Genomic DNA, 19,865 nt, shown 5'->3' with positions numbered 1-19,865 from the left:
ATTATAATTCAATTACACAACACGTGAAAACACAACCACAAGCGCATGAGTACAACACTCCACCACTCATTCCCAATAATACAAATGTACAAAGTCTCTCACTACAACAATGGTACAATACTATACATCACATCACAGCACAACACTTCGACACATGTGACACAGGATACCACAACATCAACACAACATATGGCACTCAACACTGCCAACCACATTCTGCTTTGACCTCAGCACTTATCCTGCGTACTTCGAGCAGCGCTTGCGTCCCTTTTTGCGGTGCTCGCTCGATTTCTTCTTGTGCTTCCACGTTCTTTTTCGGCGAGCCCTTTCCAACGACGTTATCTGAGGCGTTGTCTCAGCTATCGTTGTCTCTTCCGACACCGTTAACGCGTCATTACATTCGACGGGCCCTGTCTGTTTATTTACCCGCTTGATCATGCCTCTACATTTTTCCCTGCTGGCCAACTCCGTCTCCTTTACACTGTCGGTCGGTTGAGGTCGTGCCGACGTAAGTCCGGTTGCTCGGCCCGTGAACTGATTCGACACGATCGTCTTCTCCTTCGCTGTCTCTTGCGCCGCAGCTTCACCTTGGGCTCTAGTGAGATCCGTCACGGGATGTTCCTCCACTGTATCTCGCGGCCGCTGTGTTGGCGAGGGCTCTATCTTCGGGTCTTCTCCCAAACATTCTGGATCACTTGGCCCTCGCGCCCCGTCGATGTTTCCGATGACAAGGTCATACAGGGGGGTCGTCATGCATAAAGCAGTAACCTTCCCGCTGAAGTACGGGGTTTCAACCTCAATTTCCGCTTCGGGAAGCATCCGAACTGTACGGTCAATTAGGCAAACCGGTTTCGTTTTGCCTGTTAACTCACCTTCCCGTACCAAATTTCTCCGCACGATAACCGTGGAGCTACCGGTGTCTCTTAGAACCGTAATCTTCTTGCCCGCAACCTTTCCAAGCAGTGTTGGCATTCGCTTCGTAACACCGGTCGACTGTTTTGACATTACAGCACCAACAATAGGAATTTTCTCCCCATTTTTCAATTCTACGAATCCGTCGGTGACGGCATTATTATCGGATTTCGGTGCTGCTTGCACACAGGATACCTGGTGAGTTTGACTCACTCCGTTTCGACATACATCTGCTTTGTGCCCAGTCTGACCACACTTGAAACATTTTACTACCGTAGGGCTCGTAAAGATCGTTCGACAGTTTTTCGCGCGATGACGCACTCGGTTGCACAGAAAACATCGCGGAATGCTCTCTGGTGCACGCTTCTTTTCTTTGGGAGCCAATTTCTTCGAATCATCAGGACAATCCTTCTTGACCTTGGCCAAATTAGTTCCACCCTGCGCTTCCAAGAATTGATCAGCCAATTCAAGCATTCCTTCAAGTGACTCAGCCTTCCTCTCTTTCAAGTACAGCGACAGGCTTGGGTGGCAACTAGTAAGAAATTGTTCTCTAATTAGGAGCTCTCTAAGTTCATCGTACTCCTGCGCTGTCCCTGAAAGTTCAATCCATCTGTCGAAATAATGGCTAAGTCGGGCGGCGTACTGTGTAGCCGTCTCACCATCAGCTGGCTTTCCTGTCCTAAATCTGTCCCGGAATCCTTCCACGGTAAATCTAAATCGCTTCAGCAAAGCAGCTTTCACCTTTGCATAGTTGGCTGCATCGGTCGGCGTCAGCCTACCGTACACACTGAGCGCTTCACCACTCAAGCAAGTACTCAAAGCAGTTGCCCATTGCTGTTCCGGCCAATTCTGGCTCCTTGCAATCGTCTCAAATCGGTGTAGGTACGCGTCAAGGTCGTCCTTCCTTTCATCAAACGCTACGAGCAGCTTGCTCGGGTTCAAGCGGAAGCCATGATCTTCCCGTTCGCTGCTTTCAACTCTAGCTTGGACGGGAGTTTCACTTCGCTGTTGCAAACGGAGCCGCTCGAGTTCCATCTTGTGCTGCCGCTGCCGTTCCCTTTCAGCCATCTCCGCTTCTCTTTCTTCTTTCAGCTGTCGCTCCCTCGCTTCTCTTTCTTCCTTCAGCTGTCGCTCCCTCGCTTCTCTTTCTTCTCTCGCCGTTTCGGCTGCCAACTTCTCTCTCTCCAGCTCCAACTTCAATTGCTGCTCTCTTTCTTCTTTCGCCCTTTCAGCTGCAAGCTTTTCTCTCTCTAACTCCAACTTCAATTGTTGCTCTCTTTCTTCCTTCGCCCTCTCTGCCGCCAACCTCTCTCTTTCCAGCTCGGCTGCTTTTTCTTCTTTGGCTCTCTCTTTTTCTTCTTTTTCCTTCTGGGTGACCCACTTCCGTAGTTCGGCGCCAGAAAGACCAATCTTTTCACCAAGAGCAACTAACTTTTCGAGATCCATTGTGTCTCGCAACTCGCAACTAAAACCTTGCCGCGTGCAAAAAGTATCTGCCTAAATCAGTCTATCGGAACACTCTCCTGCACTCGTTAACGAGAACACTAAACAACACACAAAATCGTTCCGATAGCACTATCAACAACTCGAGGCTCTTTCTCACTACTTTGGACACACTGTGCACCAAAAGGTCCTGTTTCGCGGACGCCAGATTAATTGCCACACAGTCCCGTAAATTGGGGATGCGATCGCCGGGCTAATTCCAAGGGCCGAAGTATCGGCCCCCCGAACCGCACCACGAAAGCGTGGACAATTTAGAAGTGGTCCTTTTTGGCGCGCCAGCGGACGCCGGCTGTGGCCCAAAGAACAAGTCAGAGCCGAGAGTTGATAAACAAACAACTTATATTCTCAAAATTGGCAGATCGAAAACAATACACGAGAATGCACACTCCACAATAGTTACATACAATACGTCACCAATCAATCAACACACTACACAGTACAATTAGCCCCACTCGAACAACGGACACAGACAACAATACACACTACAATGCAGTCGCATGCATTGAACAACCAAGACACTCAAAGACTAAAGGGATAGAAAACCTATTCAGTCCAAAGTTCTTGGAACCAAAGTCTAGATGATACTCTTCCGAGAATCACTCACTCAAAGTCCAGCGTTGTTGTCGTTCCGCAGCTCTCGAAGTTTCTCTTCCAGGAAACCTCCCGTCTTCAATTGGCCATTCTTCCAACTTCAACTTCTTCGCCGGAACACGTCGGCTTCACACACGCAGCTGTTGCCCCGCGTCTTCGCTCGATAGCGGTAAACACACACTCTTGCCGGTAGCTCGAGTCGTCACCCCTCAGGTGGAAATCCTCTTCACCTGCGGCCTCGTCCCTACGGACCAAAGACTTCGCCGACTACACGGCGGAATCCCTACGCGCTCTGGCGCTCACTTCCGTCTCCTCCTGATTTCTCGTCTCGGCCGCTCGATTAAATACCTTCCGCGCCACCTTCCAGAAATTTCTCGTCATTTCGTCGGCGCTATACGCGGCGAAGGCTGAGGGGAGAGTGAGACCGTTCGACTGCCCTCCGCGTCGGATGACTCATCTCGGCGTGGCCACGCCTCCTTCGTTCTAGAAAAATCGCGGGCTTGCTCGGCCGCCGTTGTGGGGTGAGGAGGTTCGTCGATGAAGCCACGCTCCTGCGGGGAGAGCGCGCGCCCGGGAGCCTTGGATGTTTGTTTTCTCTCTTTTTTTTTTTTTCTCTTTTGACCTCGTGGCGTTTCTCCCGCCCGTTGTCGCAAGAATTTGGCGGCGCGTTCATTTTTAGCGCTCGTTCTGTGACACATGGCCACTGAAATTATGGGTATGCGGCATGCTTTCACGCCATAAAACCTTATGTATGGACAACGTAAAAGCACGCGCCGCCATTCGACGCAGTGTTTTTATTGTCGGTTTGTGGTACAGTCAAACTTCGCTACAACGAACGCCGCTCCAACGAAATTTCCGCTCCAACGAAAAATTCACGGTTGCCCGTCAGCAGTCCAAAGGAGTCAATGCAGAAATATTGTCGCCACAACGAACGCTTTTTCTTCAATCGTCCCACTTCAAAGAAATTTTACGATGCAATTTCAGGCTCAGATACTTATTGCTATGCAGTAAACCGAATCTTTAACATTTCGATGCATTTTCAGAGCCTGAAGATGCGTCAACGAAGTCTAATACACGCGTTGGCACCACCAGAAACCACCGCTATACCGCCGCTGTTCAGCAAGTATGGCCGCCAGAGCAATGGCAATGAGATTGTCCTGCTTTTGTTTTGCCACTGGCTTGCTTTTGAGCCACAGACGATCTTAAGCTGAAGCTCATTCACTCAGTTCGTGGTTTCCTTCTCGAAGCCGCTGGGTGCAACCGCAGCACACGACTTTTCCGATTCCAGCTGCTGGTATTAACGTGTTAATGCAACTGCTTGGTCCGTTCACGAAAGCGGTTCTAGGCATTGTTTCAGCGTGCTTTCCACCATGGCCTCACTATGCAATGGTGAGAATGACGTCGTGACGCTGCTGGGAAAGAATAGGAAGCAGCGGACTTTTTATAAATTTTGAGAATGAATGTTCCTTTATTTTGCTAGCTTAGATCAGCTATATTTTTTTCGATTTCACTACAACGAAATTTTTTCCGCGCACCGTCGGTTGCGTTGTAGTGGGTTTCGACTGTAGTCAATTTAGTAGTACACCTGCAGCGCAGGGCATGTTTGGCCGATGTACGCTAGCTACACGGCTGCATACGCTGGAGCATAGGAACCAAGCGGCTGGACAAGGCTTCGACATTGATCCGTGTACGTTCGTTATGGGAGTAAACAGAAAGAGCTTTTGGCTACAAAAAGATTCATCGCGCATCTTGCGGACCAAAACAATCATGCGAAATTTTCGCCGTTATAACTCCAGTGACTTTTCTCTTCGCGTAATAAACCCTCCCCCAAATTAGCATCAACCTTCTGAAAAGAGATGGGTTCATTACATGAGTAAATACGCTAAAAGGAAAGTTTTCCTAGTTGCGGAGTCATTGTCCAATGTTCAAGCCGGGCGGGACTTGGGAGTGGATGAAAAAAAAAAGAGCATTCCTGGAGGGGTTACAGTGAGGGACGACATCCTTTGATTGTGCGCTGTTTTAAAAAGTGCGATATGTCCAATGCGCTTGATGGCACCAAGGATTGCGCACTGTTTGGAGACGGCAATGAGGGAAGCAGTCACGACGACTCGAAATGAGCGCGGCTACTTTATGATGCAAATAACTAGAAGCAGCGCGTGAAAGAACAGCGACAAAAAAACACACAACAGGACTAGTGGCTGTATGTTTCTCAAGTTAATTGGATCATGAACCAACTACTTTGTTTCATCTTTATGTTCAATTAATGTTTTCTCTTTGCGAATGCTGTGATCGCTGTTTTGTTCAGCCAACATACAAGGTATTTTTTTTTCCTGGGCTTCGGATGTTAAGGGGTCGGCTTAGAATCCGGGTCACCCTAAATTTGAGCAAATATGGTAAGCCAACAGTACTGTGCCACATGCCAGGACAGCTTGCCAACAGGTTCATTCCTGCGAAGTGGCTGGTGAATTACTACAGATTTGCATTCGACCAAACTGAAATGGAATTGAAGTGAAATGAACTGCACTGAACTTCGAATTAAAACCCAAAATTCATTCATCCAAGATGTAAGAGTACAGCTTTTGCGTTACCTTCGTTCTGCTATCCTGCACGCTTTTGAGTTCACTGCGAAGCAAGTCCTTCGTGCTTTCCTGAGCGTGGAGCTTTTCTGTAACATTTTCCAATGCTTGCTGCTGCAGCTTGTGGTCCACCTACATTAGCGAAAAATCAGGGCGGCGACATTCCACTTTATATGCAAAAAGAGCTCTTTGAATAAGTACCAATGCAAACCTGCAATGCTTAATTTATGAGATTTATTTTCCGTTAAATGAAAACCTCCTATGCTCAATGAAAAATTTTGGCAAGTATCAAAAGGGCGTGAGTAATTTACTATAATACCCATGTCTTTCAAACAGTTTCACTTCCTAAGATACACACTGCCATAAAATAATGATCCAGTCAAATCAAAGAACAACAAAAACAACTTCCAACAATATTTCTGCCACAAGGCAGATTTTTTTTGTTCCTTATCATTGTTGTGTAAAAAAAAAATGCATTGAAATTCTCCCCCCCCCCCCCCCCCCCCGATGAACTACTTGCACATGTTAACTTGAATTAGGTTTTCAGCATGCCACAGCAGAAACAAATAAACAAACCCAATTCATGGTTTGCGGCAATATCTTTCAAGCAAATCCACAGAAAGTTAGGGTAAAGTATTCCCGAACAAACTGTTAACCGTCTTGAACCATTACCAGCCTCCTAGTTTCAGATCGCTAAAGAAATAACTCGGCACCCCCTCTTTCATACCTCAATCGTGAAAGACGCTTATAAGTTGCACATCAATATCTATGGCCCGTATTCACAAACGAACCTCATATTTTCCTCGAGTTTTTCCCATCAGTTTTAAACCTCACTTTCACTTAATGAACAAAGTAGGCCAGTATTAATGAAACCATCTTGTTCTCATCTTTCACCCTGTTAGCGTTTTTGTGCCTCTATAACGCATGTAGAGGGTGCAGGAAGTTGAGGAAAATCTGAGGTAAGGCCGAGGTTGGTTTGTGAATATGGGCCTATGTCATCACTCCTATAGAAAGAAGGAACTTAGGCACAGGTAAATATCAGTAGCATGACAACATCGGTAAAATACACAAATTTACTTCATTATATTGAAAACAAGTGAGATTGAAATTCAACATTTTTTGTAAGGTACAGACACCATATCATTAACTTGTTTTAATATAAAAATACTGCGAGAATACTTAAATAAAGTGCCAGTATAAAAAAAAACACATTTCAATGACATAAAAAAAAATTTTTCTGAACTTAAAATGCAGTGACTACAATTTGATGCTTTGCTTGTGCTGTCCTCCTTATAGTGCCGTACATCATGCATAAAGCAAAAAAAAAAAACCACAGAGCTTAGCAGTTATAAGCTTAGGCAAATATTCGAATGCTTCGAATATTCGAAAGAAAAATGCCGTATTAAAACTCACTTTGTATCAAATTTAAATTATGAAAAATTTCCAAGTGTTCGAAACGCACGAATAAATGTATAACAATCTGCATGTAAACATCTGAAAAAGTGGTTTCACTGCAATAGAGGGGCGTTAAGCCGTGGAAGCATTAAATACTACTTTGCAGGTAACCTCCCATAAAGGTGGTTGCACTGCATGGAAGTAATGCCAATCTGTGAAAACACAATCAAGAAAAATCCGCACTGCCACAAAGCCCCACTTCAAGGTTAAATGAAGATATTACACTCGCATCGATTCATTTTTTTCAAGTTTAAAAGTTTGTTATACTGACTTGTACACTCTTAGTATAGCGAATTTCAAAACCTGACATAATTTATAGATAATCACTAGCATTCTACAAAGTCAAATCCTGCTAGTATTCAAACTCGTTTCCGCTTTGATGCAAAAAAAAAGGCATTTGCACAGGTTTCATATCAAATTTTAAAATATACTGTGCAGGTTTGTTAGGTTTCGACAAATATGCCCACTTTTCTTTTTAATATACAATATACACACTATTTGAATTCCGATTCGAAATTATTCAAGCAAAATCACTGCTCACTTTGAACCTCAAATTCACTCTTTACACAAGCCTTGTGATAAGCATTAAGCAGAGCTGTCGTGCTTATTCTGCCACAACGAATTGCCATCCTAAGTTTTGGGTGCTGGCAAGAGTGATGCAATGCCTATGCTATCATGCTCATCCAACCAAACGGCTTGCTTTCCACTCAGTCCAATGAACGCGTAACACCAAAAACCACTGTGTACCACTAGAAGAAAAACAAAAAACAGTGGACCGAAATTGCATGAACGCTAGGCGACCTGAGTTACAGTATCTTTGTTTATGGTGGTCGCATTTTGTTTTGGGATATCGCACATCAAAATTCAGGAACAAATGAACACCTATAATAGCATTGTGATTTTGGGTCATTGTTATGCAATGGCTTATCAAACGTCGTCCAAGCAAGCTTATAGAACATAGAAAGCTTATAGAACATTATAGAACATTTAAATCATTTTATTCATCTGAGTGCAGAGCGGCTAGTAAGGCAAGCTTCTCCAAAAATTATTACTCAGCTACTAACTTGCTGCACCAGCACCTTCAATGGGAAAAAAAAAAGAACAGCTCACAATCTTGGGAATGGAATGACAGCATGACAACGACTCAAAGATGTTCCATATACTATGACAAATGTTCTAACTGGTTTTGAACATACACTTTTGTGTTATTACAAACAGTCTTTAAATCCAGATTGTTGGAATACAGTGATTCACTTCATGCCCTCTCAAATCTTGGAAAAGCAAATCTCCTTATCTGTAGATAAAACAGTATCATTAAAAAACTAGATATTGTACTAGAAATGTACTACAGTAGACTCGCAATATTTTAAACTCTGATAATTCATACTTTTGTTAATTCAAACAAAATTCAATTTTTTGGTTGGCTCTGTATTCTTTCAACATATTTAAAAGCCTCTTATATCAAACTCCATCATTCAGTCAATTCCTACCTTTTGCAGTATACCAGAAAGTATCTGCTGCTTTCCCACTACTATTTAAATATTTGCATGTTTATATAATTCTAACAGTCTAAAAATTAAATATAAGTGTCTCAGGCCTTTAAGGAGAAAGGCTTTGCTTGTAAACAAATGTTTGAAACAAAGCACATGCATGGTAAACTGTGATGCTTCTCAAATGCTATAGAGAGCTTTGTGCTGAAGGCACATACCTATAGCAAAGAAGCAGTTGGCAATTTACGATTTCTTTAAAAGGTCTATCAGCAGTTAATGGCGAATAAACTTGTGGACCTTACTCTTTTGCTTTCTGTTCATTGCATGCAGTTAGAATTTAAAAACATTTAAAACATTTTTAAATGTGATAAAATCAATGCCAAATCATAATATGTGGTGTCACCTCACCCAGAGTCATCTATCTGAGAGCGTCTGATAATTCAAATAAAATTCAGGTCCCTTAGAGTTTGAATTAACGAGAGTCAACTGGAATTGCATCTTAGAAAACAACACGGAATTGCATAAACTCTACAAGTGTCACCGAAATCAATAACAAACTAATAGAGAGAGAGAGAGATAAAGATGCAAGGAAAGGCAGGGAGGTTAACCAGACGCACATCCGGTTTGCTACCCTGCAATAACAAACTAAGACATTTTAAACCACACTGGCCCCTTCAAGGTACACTGGCTTTTCGCATTTAATCACCATCTATCGTGGCTGCCATAGCTGTCCATGGAGCCCATGCTATCGAGCTTAGCACTGCAGCGCCATGGCTTGAATTCGAAATGACCCATGTTCAAACTGAACAGTGAAATCTACACTGTGAATACGTATAGGCAGTTACAAGAACGTACCTGAAGTGCTTCATGCTCAGCCTTGAGGGTATTGAAGTTTTTGGTGGATACATCCAACAGCTTCCTTGTGCACGAAAGGGCCGTCTCTTTAGCTTCCATGTCTTGCCTGTGCTTCCTCTCCATATCGCTGAGAGATTTCTGCGAGAACAAACACAGGCAGTACTTGACAAAATGCTTCTTCAGCAGTATCCAGAGATTGAAAACCTCACAGTTTTTGAAATTGATGAAACAATAATTCAAGCAATATTTCCACTCTTCGCGGTGCGAGCACTTCACGCAACTGCCAACTGCGCCGCTCTACGACTTGCGCGAAGTACTCACACCGCAAAGCGGAGGTAAGCAATGTGTTCACAAAAACGAACCATCGAACGTACAGAGGCCAAATTCTTTGCAACAAAAAAAATATGTATGCCAGTCGCACTGCGGAATGGCCGCCCGCCGAAACACCAGTGGAACGTAAAGCTAAGCCTAAAGGCTCGTGTAGCCCTGAGTCGGCACGCAGCAATGCGTCTTAAAGCACTCGTTGAGAGTTCAGATTACTAAGTGGAGCAGTATTGCAAATCATTGTTTATGAAAACTGTGCCATGTGATCATCGACACGTCATGAGTCGTGAATAAAGTGTCGAGGAGCCCGTTTAAACTGATTTGAACGTGGGTTCTGTGCAACATGGGTTCTCAAATCGTGCAAGTGCCATAGTGACCACGTCTTTAGTGTTACCAGGTGGGTCTCTCACTACCTGCAGACATCGATGTGCAGATTTGGCGTGCAATGACTTACTTTAATGCAAAATGCAATGAAACCTGGCTTATCTAACTAAATTAATTAATCGCTAATGGGGGTCAACTAGGGGTGAGTTGTACGCATTGAGTCACTCACGAAACCCAGTTTGAGAACCCACGCGCCTGGGTATCCAGGAGACTCGTTGCAAGCAAGGGAATTACTTTATGATTACACAACAAGGTGATGGCACGCAGCTGTGTCGACATGAAAACCGCAGCGACTCGAGGAACGCGCTACGCATAACAGAGAACCCGAGAGTCAGCTCCGCGCATGCCACTCGCTCAGTGTGGCTAATTCGGTTTCTCTAAGTCACAATGGCACTAGAACACACAGCCTAGCTAGCAGAAACAGCACGCTTGATGCACGGCAGCACATTTTTGCCACATTTTTACAACAGTCCAGAGGAGAATATGGCGGTACCACGGGTGCTTTCGTCATCGGAAAGGTGCAAGGTCAAAACACGCTTCTTGGGCACATCTTATTTTTTTTTATGTTTCTAGAGCTTCTTGGAAAATGATGTAGTCAAGTAAGCCTTTTTTTCCCCCAGCGAAGCTAAGGCATCAAAATTTTTGCTTTTGAGGCTGTTTCAAAGCAGTTTGGCATCACAATTTTCGTGATTTATGTGCTTTTAGAGTAGCTTGGCAAAAAAAAAGGGGGAAACTTATAAAAAATTTGCAATATGCGCAGCTGTCTCACCCCTGCATATGACACCGAGCTCCACAGTTTTTGCAGGCTAAAGCCAGGGCCCTTACCGGAGCTTGAACCATAAGGCTAAACTATGCAATTGGTCTCCGCTGGTGACATGCGAAATGGCCACACAAGAATCAGGTGTCTGCTTTGGAAATGGGAAAAATTAAAACACGCTTTCAGGTCAACAGGGACTCATGCACTGCCAAGAGAAGTCTGGCTTGATGACAGTTAGTGAGGATGAGTAATCAGTCTTGCGACCAGTATTTTATTATACTTTTTATTGAACGCTTTTTTTTTATCATGCGATATAGAGGGAGTACACATACAATCATGTTAATACGGCACTCCCAAATTAGGCGGCCTTGAGGCATCAAGAAAATTATGAAAATAACGATAATGACTGAACTTCACATTTATGGTGCAAATGCTTCTCACTTGAAAAGTGAAGGTTGTCTCAGACGTGAATTGCACTGAACCATTCAGTTCAAATCCACGTTGGCCTGAAAGCAACACCCGAAATGAAGAAAGAACTGTGCCTTGTGCACCTTCCGTGAGAGCTAGTAGTGGTACTACTTGCGGCATCCTTACCATGTACTCGGCATTTTTGGCTGCTATGCCTTGCTTGAGTTCCCAGACAAGAGCTTCATTTAGCTGGTTGTGCTCACGTTCATGGGACCTCTCCTGTCTATCTTCTCGCAGCTGCTTCTCAACTTGGCTCAGCTTGGCCTGGCAACCCTAAAGGCAACACAATTCTTGTATTCTGAGACAGCAGTGGAATAAGCAGGCAACTGATAAGAAAGAAATCGTTTAAAATTCCCCAGAGTGTGTTTTGCGGTGGCACAATTTCCTATGAATCTGTGACGAACTCAAAGAAAGCTGAAGCTTCCCTCAGACGTCTGCTTAATGCGTTCAATGCTACAGCCAATATGCAATGCGCATGAATCTCACATGTCATGTTCTGGTACTACACACAGAGCACACACAAATTGCACAGCACCAAAGTGACAGCAGGTTATCATGATACATTAGAATTTTATATTCTACATACTATCCGATCAAACTTGACTCTCTCATAAAAATGCCATGCAGTAGTGTGGGTTTCCCAAATTAATTTTGACAACTGGAGCTTTTTAACCGCTACCTTATATGCACAGGCGTTTTAGCATTTAGCCTTTATGAAAATGTGGCTTCCATGGTCATAAGTCGAATTCGCGTCCTTGAGTGTGGTCGATCAAAAACGATAACATAGACAGACCTGTAGAGCTAACTAAGATCGAAAAACGCTCCATTATGCTTCAATGTCTGCTGTATCTGGGCCTATTTAAATGAGTGTGCACTGTATTACATCATACTTAGTGATGTAAAAGCGAGAAACTTGTTATTTGGAATCACATTATGCATATATATGCTTCTTCTTCGTATGTGATGAACCAGTTTCTCATTAATCAATAAAAACAGTCTCTCTGACCTTCGCTGTATTACCTGTTGCATACGTACAAAGTAGAAAAGGTAGAACATTCACTTACTCGTAGCTGCTTTCTGTATGCAGTGAGCTCACGAAGTTCTTTCACACTCAAGACAAACAGCTCATCAGTATTGTCGCCTTCGAAGAAACTGAAGCGCTCGCTAACAGCAATGGCAATGCCTTCGTGCAGAAAACGTGCCACATACTCGGTCTCAGGCTTTAGTCTGTGATCTGCAAGAACAAAAAAAAAAAAGGACAGCATCCTTAAACAAAACGCAAATAAGAAAAATTTATCTATTGCAATTCTCTTTTCATCAATTCAATAATGTAATTCACTTACAGAAGGAAGGACCCAGCAGTTCTGGCGAAGTTGCACCGCTGTGCTTACTAACAGTGATACATTTGTGTCTGAAAACATATGCTCTTATGCATTGGTGGGCTTGCTCGATTGGTACAAACGCTCGCACATGGGGATGACCACAGACACGCAAAGGACTCAATTTATCAGCACCAATGCTTACAGTAACCAGTATCAGTGCTGCAACATACATAACGTAAATGCAAGCAGCTTGGCTACAGCACTTGCCATAATTGCACAATTCAAATGCAGTTTCAACTTTTTTTTCCCACTTGAATTTTCTCAACAAGATTCCGATATCCAAGTGCCAACCAACTCGCATCGTTATAACCGAAAATTGTTATAAGCAGGTTGAGATAAAAAGACCCAAGAGATGTCAGAACACTTTATTGGCATGCAAGAAAGGTAGTACATCGAAATACTTCTTTGCAGAAAAGCTATAGTCTGTCAGCTTTGATTGATTCATGTGAAGCTTGCGCACATATTTCTCAAAAGCATCAAGGTGCTCCAAGTAGCTGAGACGATGGTCCTTAGCGAAAACAAAGTCCCAGGGGGACTGTAATCTGTTGGGCCTCCTCTTATGAGGGTACATAGGTAGGCTGCTCAGCAACGTCGTTGGGAGTCACTCCTCTCACCGCTGATCTCGACACTATCCGCAATGATCACCTGATCACTGAGGCCATTGAACGTTTCCGCAACATCGTCTGCATGAAGTAAGTGCTACAGGAATATGGATCTTCCTTAAGCACCAACCGCAACTCCGGCAGCTCTTGGACAACAGGCACTTCACAGGCCTCTCGTGACATTGCTTCAGCAGTTTAGACGAACCAGTCTCGAAGGCTATGTTTGGCGTCACGACCTTTTAGCTTTGGCTAGTCACGTGGTCATTGAATGCCTACTGCAGCCAAGCCAAGCTAAATAGAGTGTGGACACGTGACTGTGTATGTTTTGCTTCAGTGACTATGTTTGATAAAGCTCTCGCGTTCAGTGTTTCATTCTCTAGTGTGTTTATTCAGCGTGCGAGCTGCTCCAACACCACCCGCTTGTACGTCGTCAGGACTACAAAAATAATGCGACCGATGCAGTAGCTAGAAAACACTCACGATGGCAATGACAGCGGAGATCATTCGGTAGGTCGAAGGCAGCCAACTTCAGTCTCTGACAACGCGTTGCCCGCACTACAGCAATCAAATGCGGACTTCGTCCAGGCCATATCAATGTAGTTGTCTAGCTTCAGCGACAGCCTCACACTCGCCGAGATACAGGCAGACTTGGTCGTGCATAAGCGTGTGTGTGCAGACGCGCATAGATGTTTTTTTTTCACCCACTGGGCCGAAAAAAGTGCTTTTTTTCGGGTCCATCCTTTGATTTTGGACTCCCGATTATTCAGACGTTTCAGCAGTTCCCATCGAGTCCGACTAAACAGCCGGCAACTGTAATGTTATCCAGTCAGAATATCATCAATTTCTTCACACTGTCTATTAAATTCTTCATTTTACTAGAAATAATGAGCAAATAGTTGTATCATGATGTGCTGATGCAGCAAAAAGCAAGTGACACGCTGCCCACTTATCACTACCATGTTGCAGTGAAGATGTCTTATTTTTTGCAGTCGCGCATTTCAGTTGATCACTTTTTTTTCATTCTTTTTTTCTTTTTGCAATTGCAGCAGTGATACTCGGCATTCCTCCTTGTTTGCGGCATAACTGTGAACTTGTATTGCTGGAAAACATGACCCTTAAGCCACAGACTAGCCAGCAGAGCAAACGACCAGCCCTGATTATACTTTGAATACTTTTAAGCTCCTTGCATCCCCTTTATTGTATGTTCTGCTAATTCGAAAACCCGCTTAACATGAAGATTTTTCATGGTCCCAGTGACTTCTAATTAACGAGGTTATGCAGTACAGATAATCATTTATTGAGAAGATTTTCATGGCAACACCAATAGGAAGACATTTTCTTCTTCGTACGTGCATATTAGATTCAAGACATGTTAAAGCAGGGGTCGGCAACCTTTTGAGGCAGAGGGTTACATTGCATGAAGTCGACATAGCGAGGACCAGCACAGCAAATCACGGGAAGGAGGGTTGATATATTTTTCTGTACCTTCGCAGACACAGAGAAAGATTTCAGCAAAATGACAATAATGAATGAAACTGCTTAGCTTATGGCTTTATTATGACTAAGTTCCACATAGGTGTGAAGGAGAGGCACAATTCCAAATACAAGTGATCTTTCTCTGTTCCCAACCCACATCTGAGGTAAAAAAAGTATGCCATGTTGGTCTACAGGTAGGAATAAATAAGGGGATGAGGGAAGGTTCTGACATTGTCCTGAGGGCCGCATAATACTGCCTCGTACCCCGAAAGTTGCCGAACCCTGTGTTATACCATTGGCATCACTCATCCTTGCTGGAGACCTTATGATTACTTTGCATCACATCGTCATTGCTGCTCTCGAATTTCCGAAGCATGTTGTACACTAACCAGGCCTAAACAAGTTACAAAGTGGGCAAAGAAATCTTGAGCTCCAACTTGAGCAGTATGTGGATTAAATTACCGAAGTATTTTACGTAGATGGGTCAGGCTGTCGTTACAGCAGTTTTAATTTTTCATAAAATCATTGGGTGGACGCAACTTCTAAACAAATTTTTGCACAAACAGGGTATATGTGCACAGAGTAGGCAAGGTAAGGGCTAATTCAAAATGGCAATATGAAGATGTCACATGACTGAGTGCAGCTGATGGCCAAGAAGCAACCAGTGTTCACACCGAGTGCCATGACCTGCTTGTTGCCACACTGGAACAGCTCTCGACTAATGTTACAGACATCTGCTTACACGGTAGCCATGTCGTGAAACAGGCAGAAGTCTATTTCCCGCACGTCTGATTGGTTCGTGGGCTTTGCAACTGCAATCACACCCTTGACACATTAAGCACTGAGCGGCCGACCCCAAACAGTTGCTATTTCGCAAAAGCAATCAGCATCAATGCACAAACAGAGGAATTCGCCTTCGTGAGCGAGTCTTTTGAAGGGACACTACCGTGAAACAATGACAATGCTGATTTCCACATTATATGTGTACCAACCCTTTCACTGTTACTGACGTACCGGTACATTTCTGCGATCTCTTGGCAGCATCAATAACATACTGATACATTCTCGGTTATTTGTTCAAGAACTTACAACCCAAGTGCAAAACTCACATATTTTGTGGAATTCTACTGGTTGCACAGTCTCTCTGGTCTATCTAGAAGCCTGTATTTTAACTCTTCACCAAGTTGGTTCAGGATGAAAGAGTGCATGACCACAATTACCCGCCTTCGCTGGGGACCATCGTTGCTCCACACATGCTCCTTTCATGGGTGTGTGGCAATGCAGCATGTGTGCGATAAAGTGTTGCTCTGCTATCTACCACACGTTTGTAATTTTTTTCTTTCCTTTTCTAATGTATTCTCTTCGCGTTTCTGCTGTGACGCGCCAAGTTCAAGGGAACTCACATTTGCCTTCCCAGAACACGACTCAATAAATGCTTCCCCTCGCTTACTCACCACGACCTTGCTTCGGGCTATCAGCTGCTAAGGACATTGTTTTATACCCTTTCCATTCCTTTTCTGTCACCTCGAATTCACAATGTGCCATTTCTCGGCATTTCAAGCTTCCCTGTATTCCTTAAACCAAGCCGACACTATTGGTGCATCCCAGCCAGAAACACCCAACAGTGAAAGGGCTGATACAGGAGAAAATCAAAGCTTGCCCTAAAATCTCCACACACGATGTCACAAAATTTGAAAATCATCTTTGGTGTTTTGGCGACGCTGGCACAACGAAATTTATTGAAACCTCTTGTGTCAAGTCTTCCTTAGAGGACAATGTACATCATTTTCAATGATTAGGAACAGTGTATGCCCAAGCAGACACCGTCAAAGTCTGTGACATCACGGTCACCGGTGTGGGAATTTCTAGGTGGCGTCACTACCCACATTTTCATTTTACATGTTTTCCCACTTACCAAGCGTCTTCTCACGGCAAGCGTGGCGATTTTGGTATTGCGAAAAAGAAAAGTAGCCTTTCTTAATATTGTCCCTTCAATGTAAGGCCCCCAGCGAACACGCTTAAAGGGAAGCTCACCTTGGGAGATGTATATGTTAAAGGTGTCTGGTATGGTCTGCTGCACCCACTTGTCAAACGGGATCAGCGTGCCTTGCTTCATAGACTCTGCAGTGCAAACCTCAACGAAGCAGCTGCCCGGTACGTATGGACCCGAGACATGCAACTCCAGCTCTAGCTCCTCCCAGTTAGCCAAGTGACGTCTGGCAGGTGCGGTAAAGTAGGCTCCAATATCAGACAGTGCCAAACCATCTGTCTGCTGGCTGCGGATGGCTTGCTCGCCGCCAGTCTCCGCGGTAGCAGTTTCCATTGCTTTAAACTAGCCTGGAACAAATAGACATGGTCAATTTGAAAAAAAAAGCACAAACTCCACTAGAATGGTTAGGCTATTGTAAGCTGCAACTCCATCGTCAAGCAGCAACAATTTGCCAACCAAACAGCACTGCAAGTATTTAACTTTAACTACAGATGCTTTTAAGAGCACTGCGCTATGATTCGTTTAGTGAGAATGCGATAGCCAGATGGTTGTGCATGTTCACTGACACCTTTTAAGCAATTTCTTGTATGTGCTGAAAAAAAAAAAAACGATATTATGAAGTCGTTCACTGAACAACCACTTGTGCAATAGAGCATGCTGGAGCATAAAAAAATAGAAGAAAAAGAACAAGCTTGGGGATGTTGCAGCTGACTCATTCGTGCGTGACCCTTGTGTTGCGAGGGGCATTAGCGAATCGAAACCGCGTATTCCAAATATTCCTTTCTTCGCTCTCTGCGCTGCGCATTCTGGCTTTGTTTTCAACAGTGGAATGCATCCGCTGACGAGAAATGACAAGTTCGTCTAAGCACCCTGTAGTAAGAGCCAGGTAAAGTAGCCGATCACGTGCAGGCAGCTCACATTGCTAACCAATCGCGTCACACTCGTCAAACGCTGACACAAAGCGACCGCCAGTTGACGTGAGAGCCAGTCAGTAGCCGAACAATGCAGCGAATTCCATGCGAGCGAAAGTTCTGTCAGACGGCAAAAAAGGGGCTGCAGGAAGTTAGCTTGAGTAGGCACGACAGGCCTAGAGAACTCTTCTCCGAGATCTTATCTTCGCACGCACACGCGAGAAAATAACGATTGTGACGCACTGTCTGCCTTCCGTTCGGCTTGCCAGACGAATGTCGACGCTGTTTACACAAAATTAAAAGCTCAGCGCGCTTAAATTCCACCCGAAAAACAACTTCGCTACGCGGACGCGCTCACGGTGGTCACCTGTGGCGTCGGTGAGCGTCGCTGGTTTGTCGGCCGTCGTTGGCTCCGCCAACGGGTCGGTATATGTGCGGACGCAATACGCCAACGACGTCTTGCGATACGCAATTCCCTTATCGACTTCGGTGTGCTAGGGGTCTCGTTTCCAGTCCTCAAGGAGGTCGCCCCCAGGTAACCCGACCGTGAACGCGCAAGGTTAACGCAAGGCCTCCATGACACCACTGGAATTTCGAATACGCAAATAACCATTAAGCTGGGAGAGCAGAGGGCGTGTTGTGATTCTTTTGATCCCACAAAATCAAACTCATTTCGCAATGCGGAAGCACACAACGACGTCACGCAAAGATTGTCGACAGTGTGAAAGCAACTGGAGCAACGTTGAGCAACAGTGCTTATCGTCTTCCTGTTTAATACTAAAAGACTAACAATAACAAAAAGCTCAAGTGCATGAGGGCGAATCATGATGCATGATGGCGAGGCTATGCATGCAAGAGCAAGGAAATGCGTAAACAATCTCACCAAATGCTGTTACAACAGTCGCTACAGCTTCGATGCGAAAGAAGGATGCACTAAACAATTACATCATCACGTGACACGTTTTTCTAAACTTCAAAACAGATGTTAAGAACTGTTAATAAAACCGACGACTAAAGCGTTATTACGTCTTGCAGACAATTTTGAAGGTAGTTTTTATTTCTACTTTATGTTTATTGGGCTATTGTCAATCAGCAACCACTAGGAGCGCACGTGTTTGAAGCGCGAAATTTGAACTTGCTGTAAGCCCATGGTGGTGGTAAGTAACGTGAAATAATAAATGAGAAATCTCGTCAGCCCTGCCTGTGTACGAAGCAGTAACTGGAGGCTGCATATGTCCTAGCCAAGCCCGTGTAAATTGCCTTTGTTTTATAAAATACAAAGGCAGTGTGATATCATGTATGAATTAGTGTTGGTTCCTGATTTTGTAAACATATCGGCCCCGTTTGTTTGATACCTCAGAAACGCAAATCTCGCGAAAAATGTAAGTAGTCACGAGTCAGTTTCTTAATCTTTTTTCACCATTTTCGTTCTGAATTGGAGGTGGATTGAGCAGAAATGTGTCATGTAGCATCTGTTGGACGACATGATCCAAAACAACGCTTTCAGGACAAAAAAGGTCATGGCCGTGCTGCTGTAGCGTTTGCATTTGTGGGCTGTTCTTTTAAAAATTAACAGCGTCGATTGACTGCAGCAGCAGAATTATCGATCATGGGTTCCTACGAACCAATGATTGGAAAGCGTGGTTACCGCAATGCTTTGCGAAAGTTACTGCACACTGACTGGACCAGGAGAAAAAAAAAAAATCGTACGAATTGTTTTTGTCGCCTTTGCGGCAGAAATCGAAGATTTAATACCATCGTTCTATAAGAATTAATGATAGAATGAAACTCTATTTGGTTGTATACAACGTTCCCTCGCGTGGGTGTACACGTGCAGAGAATCACTTTACGTTGTATAAATGTGATATAGGGTCAGTTGTCTGAGGCCAACAGAAGAAATGAGCGACTTCTTCGTAATTCCAGGTATCGTAAAAGAAACAGGTGGTACACCGAAACGTGAACACCGACGGATCAACCACGCTAAACACCTCCGCCGCAGCCTTTGTCATCCCAGACATGGATATCGCTCGACGATTCAAAGTGGACCATAAAACCACATCAACTGCCGCAGAGCTTGTCGCTATCCGGGAGGCAATAAGATTTATTTCCGGAGAGCGACCTCGAGCCTGGACGATTTTCTGTGATGCCAAACCCGCTTTGCAAACCATTAATTGCATCATGAAGCAAGG

The 19,865-nt window shown here is 44.2% G+C and overlaps 1 protein-coding gene across 4 annotated transcripts in view; it reads right to left on the bottom strand.

Annotated features, from left to right (window-relative positions):
* LOC142814560 (uncharacterized) overlaps positions 1 to 18,681 on the bottom strand; it is a 45,741-nt gene extending 27,060 nt beyond the window's left edge. For 2 of the 4 annotated variants that reach the window (XM_075893443.1, XM_075893446.1), the window contains exons 1-6: positions 18,560 to 18,681; positions 16,810 to 17,112; positions 12,380 to 12,549; positions 11,442 to 11,588; positions 9,383 to 9,520; positions 5,595 to 5,714 (exon numbers count right to left, since the gene is read on the bottom strand). In XM_075893443.1, the coding sequence (XP_075749558.1) occupies positions 5,595 to 5,714; positions 9,383 to 9,520; positions 11,442 to 11,588; positions 12,380 to 12,549; positions 16,810 to 17,098 (864 nt within the window). In that variant the 5' untranslated portion in view covers positions 17,099 to 17,112; positions 18,560 to 18,681. Of the gene's footprint in view, positions 1 to 5,594; positions 5,715 to 9,382; positions 9,521 to 11,441; positions 11,589 to 12,379; positions 12,550 to 16,809; positions 17,113 to 17,634; positions 17,759 to 18,043; positions 18,183 to 18,559 lie in introns of those variants that run through there. The other 2 variants (XM_075893444.1, XM_075893445.1) reach the window with 2 other exon arrangements.
* Between the last annotated feature and the right edge of the window lie 1,184 nt (positions 18,682 to 19,865).

Source organism: Rhipicephalus microplus, chromosome 4, assembly GCF_043290135.1.
Source record: "Rhipicephalus microplus isolate Deutch F79 chromosome 4, USDA_Rmic, whole genome shotgun sequence".
In the NCBI taxonomy this organism is placed as follows: domain Eukaryota; kingdom Metazoa; phylum Arthropoda; class Arachnida; order Ixodida; family Ixodidae; genus Rhipicephalus; species Rhipicephalus microplus.
The sequence above is the reverse complement of the archived record's forward strand: the minus strand, read 5'-3'. Positions and strand labels throughout refer to the sequence as shown.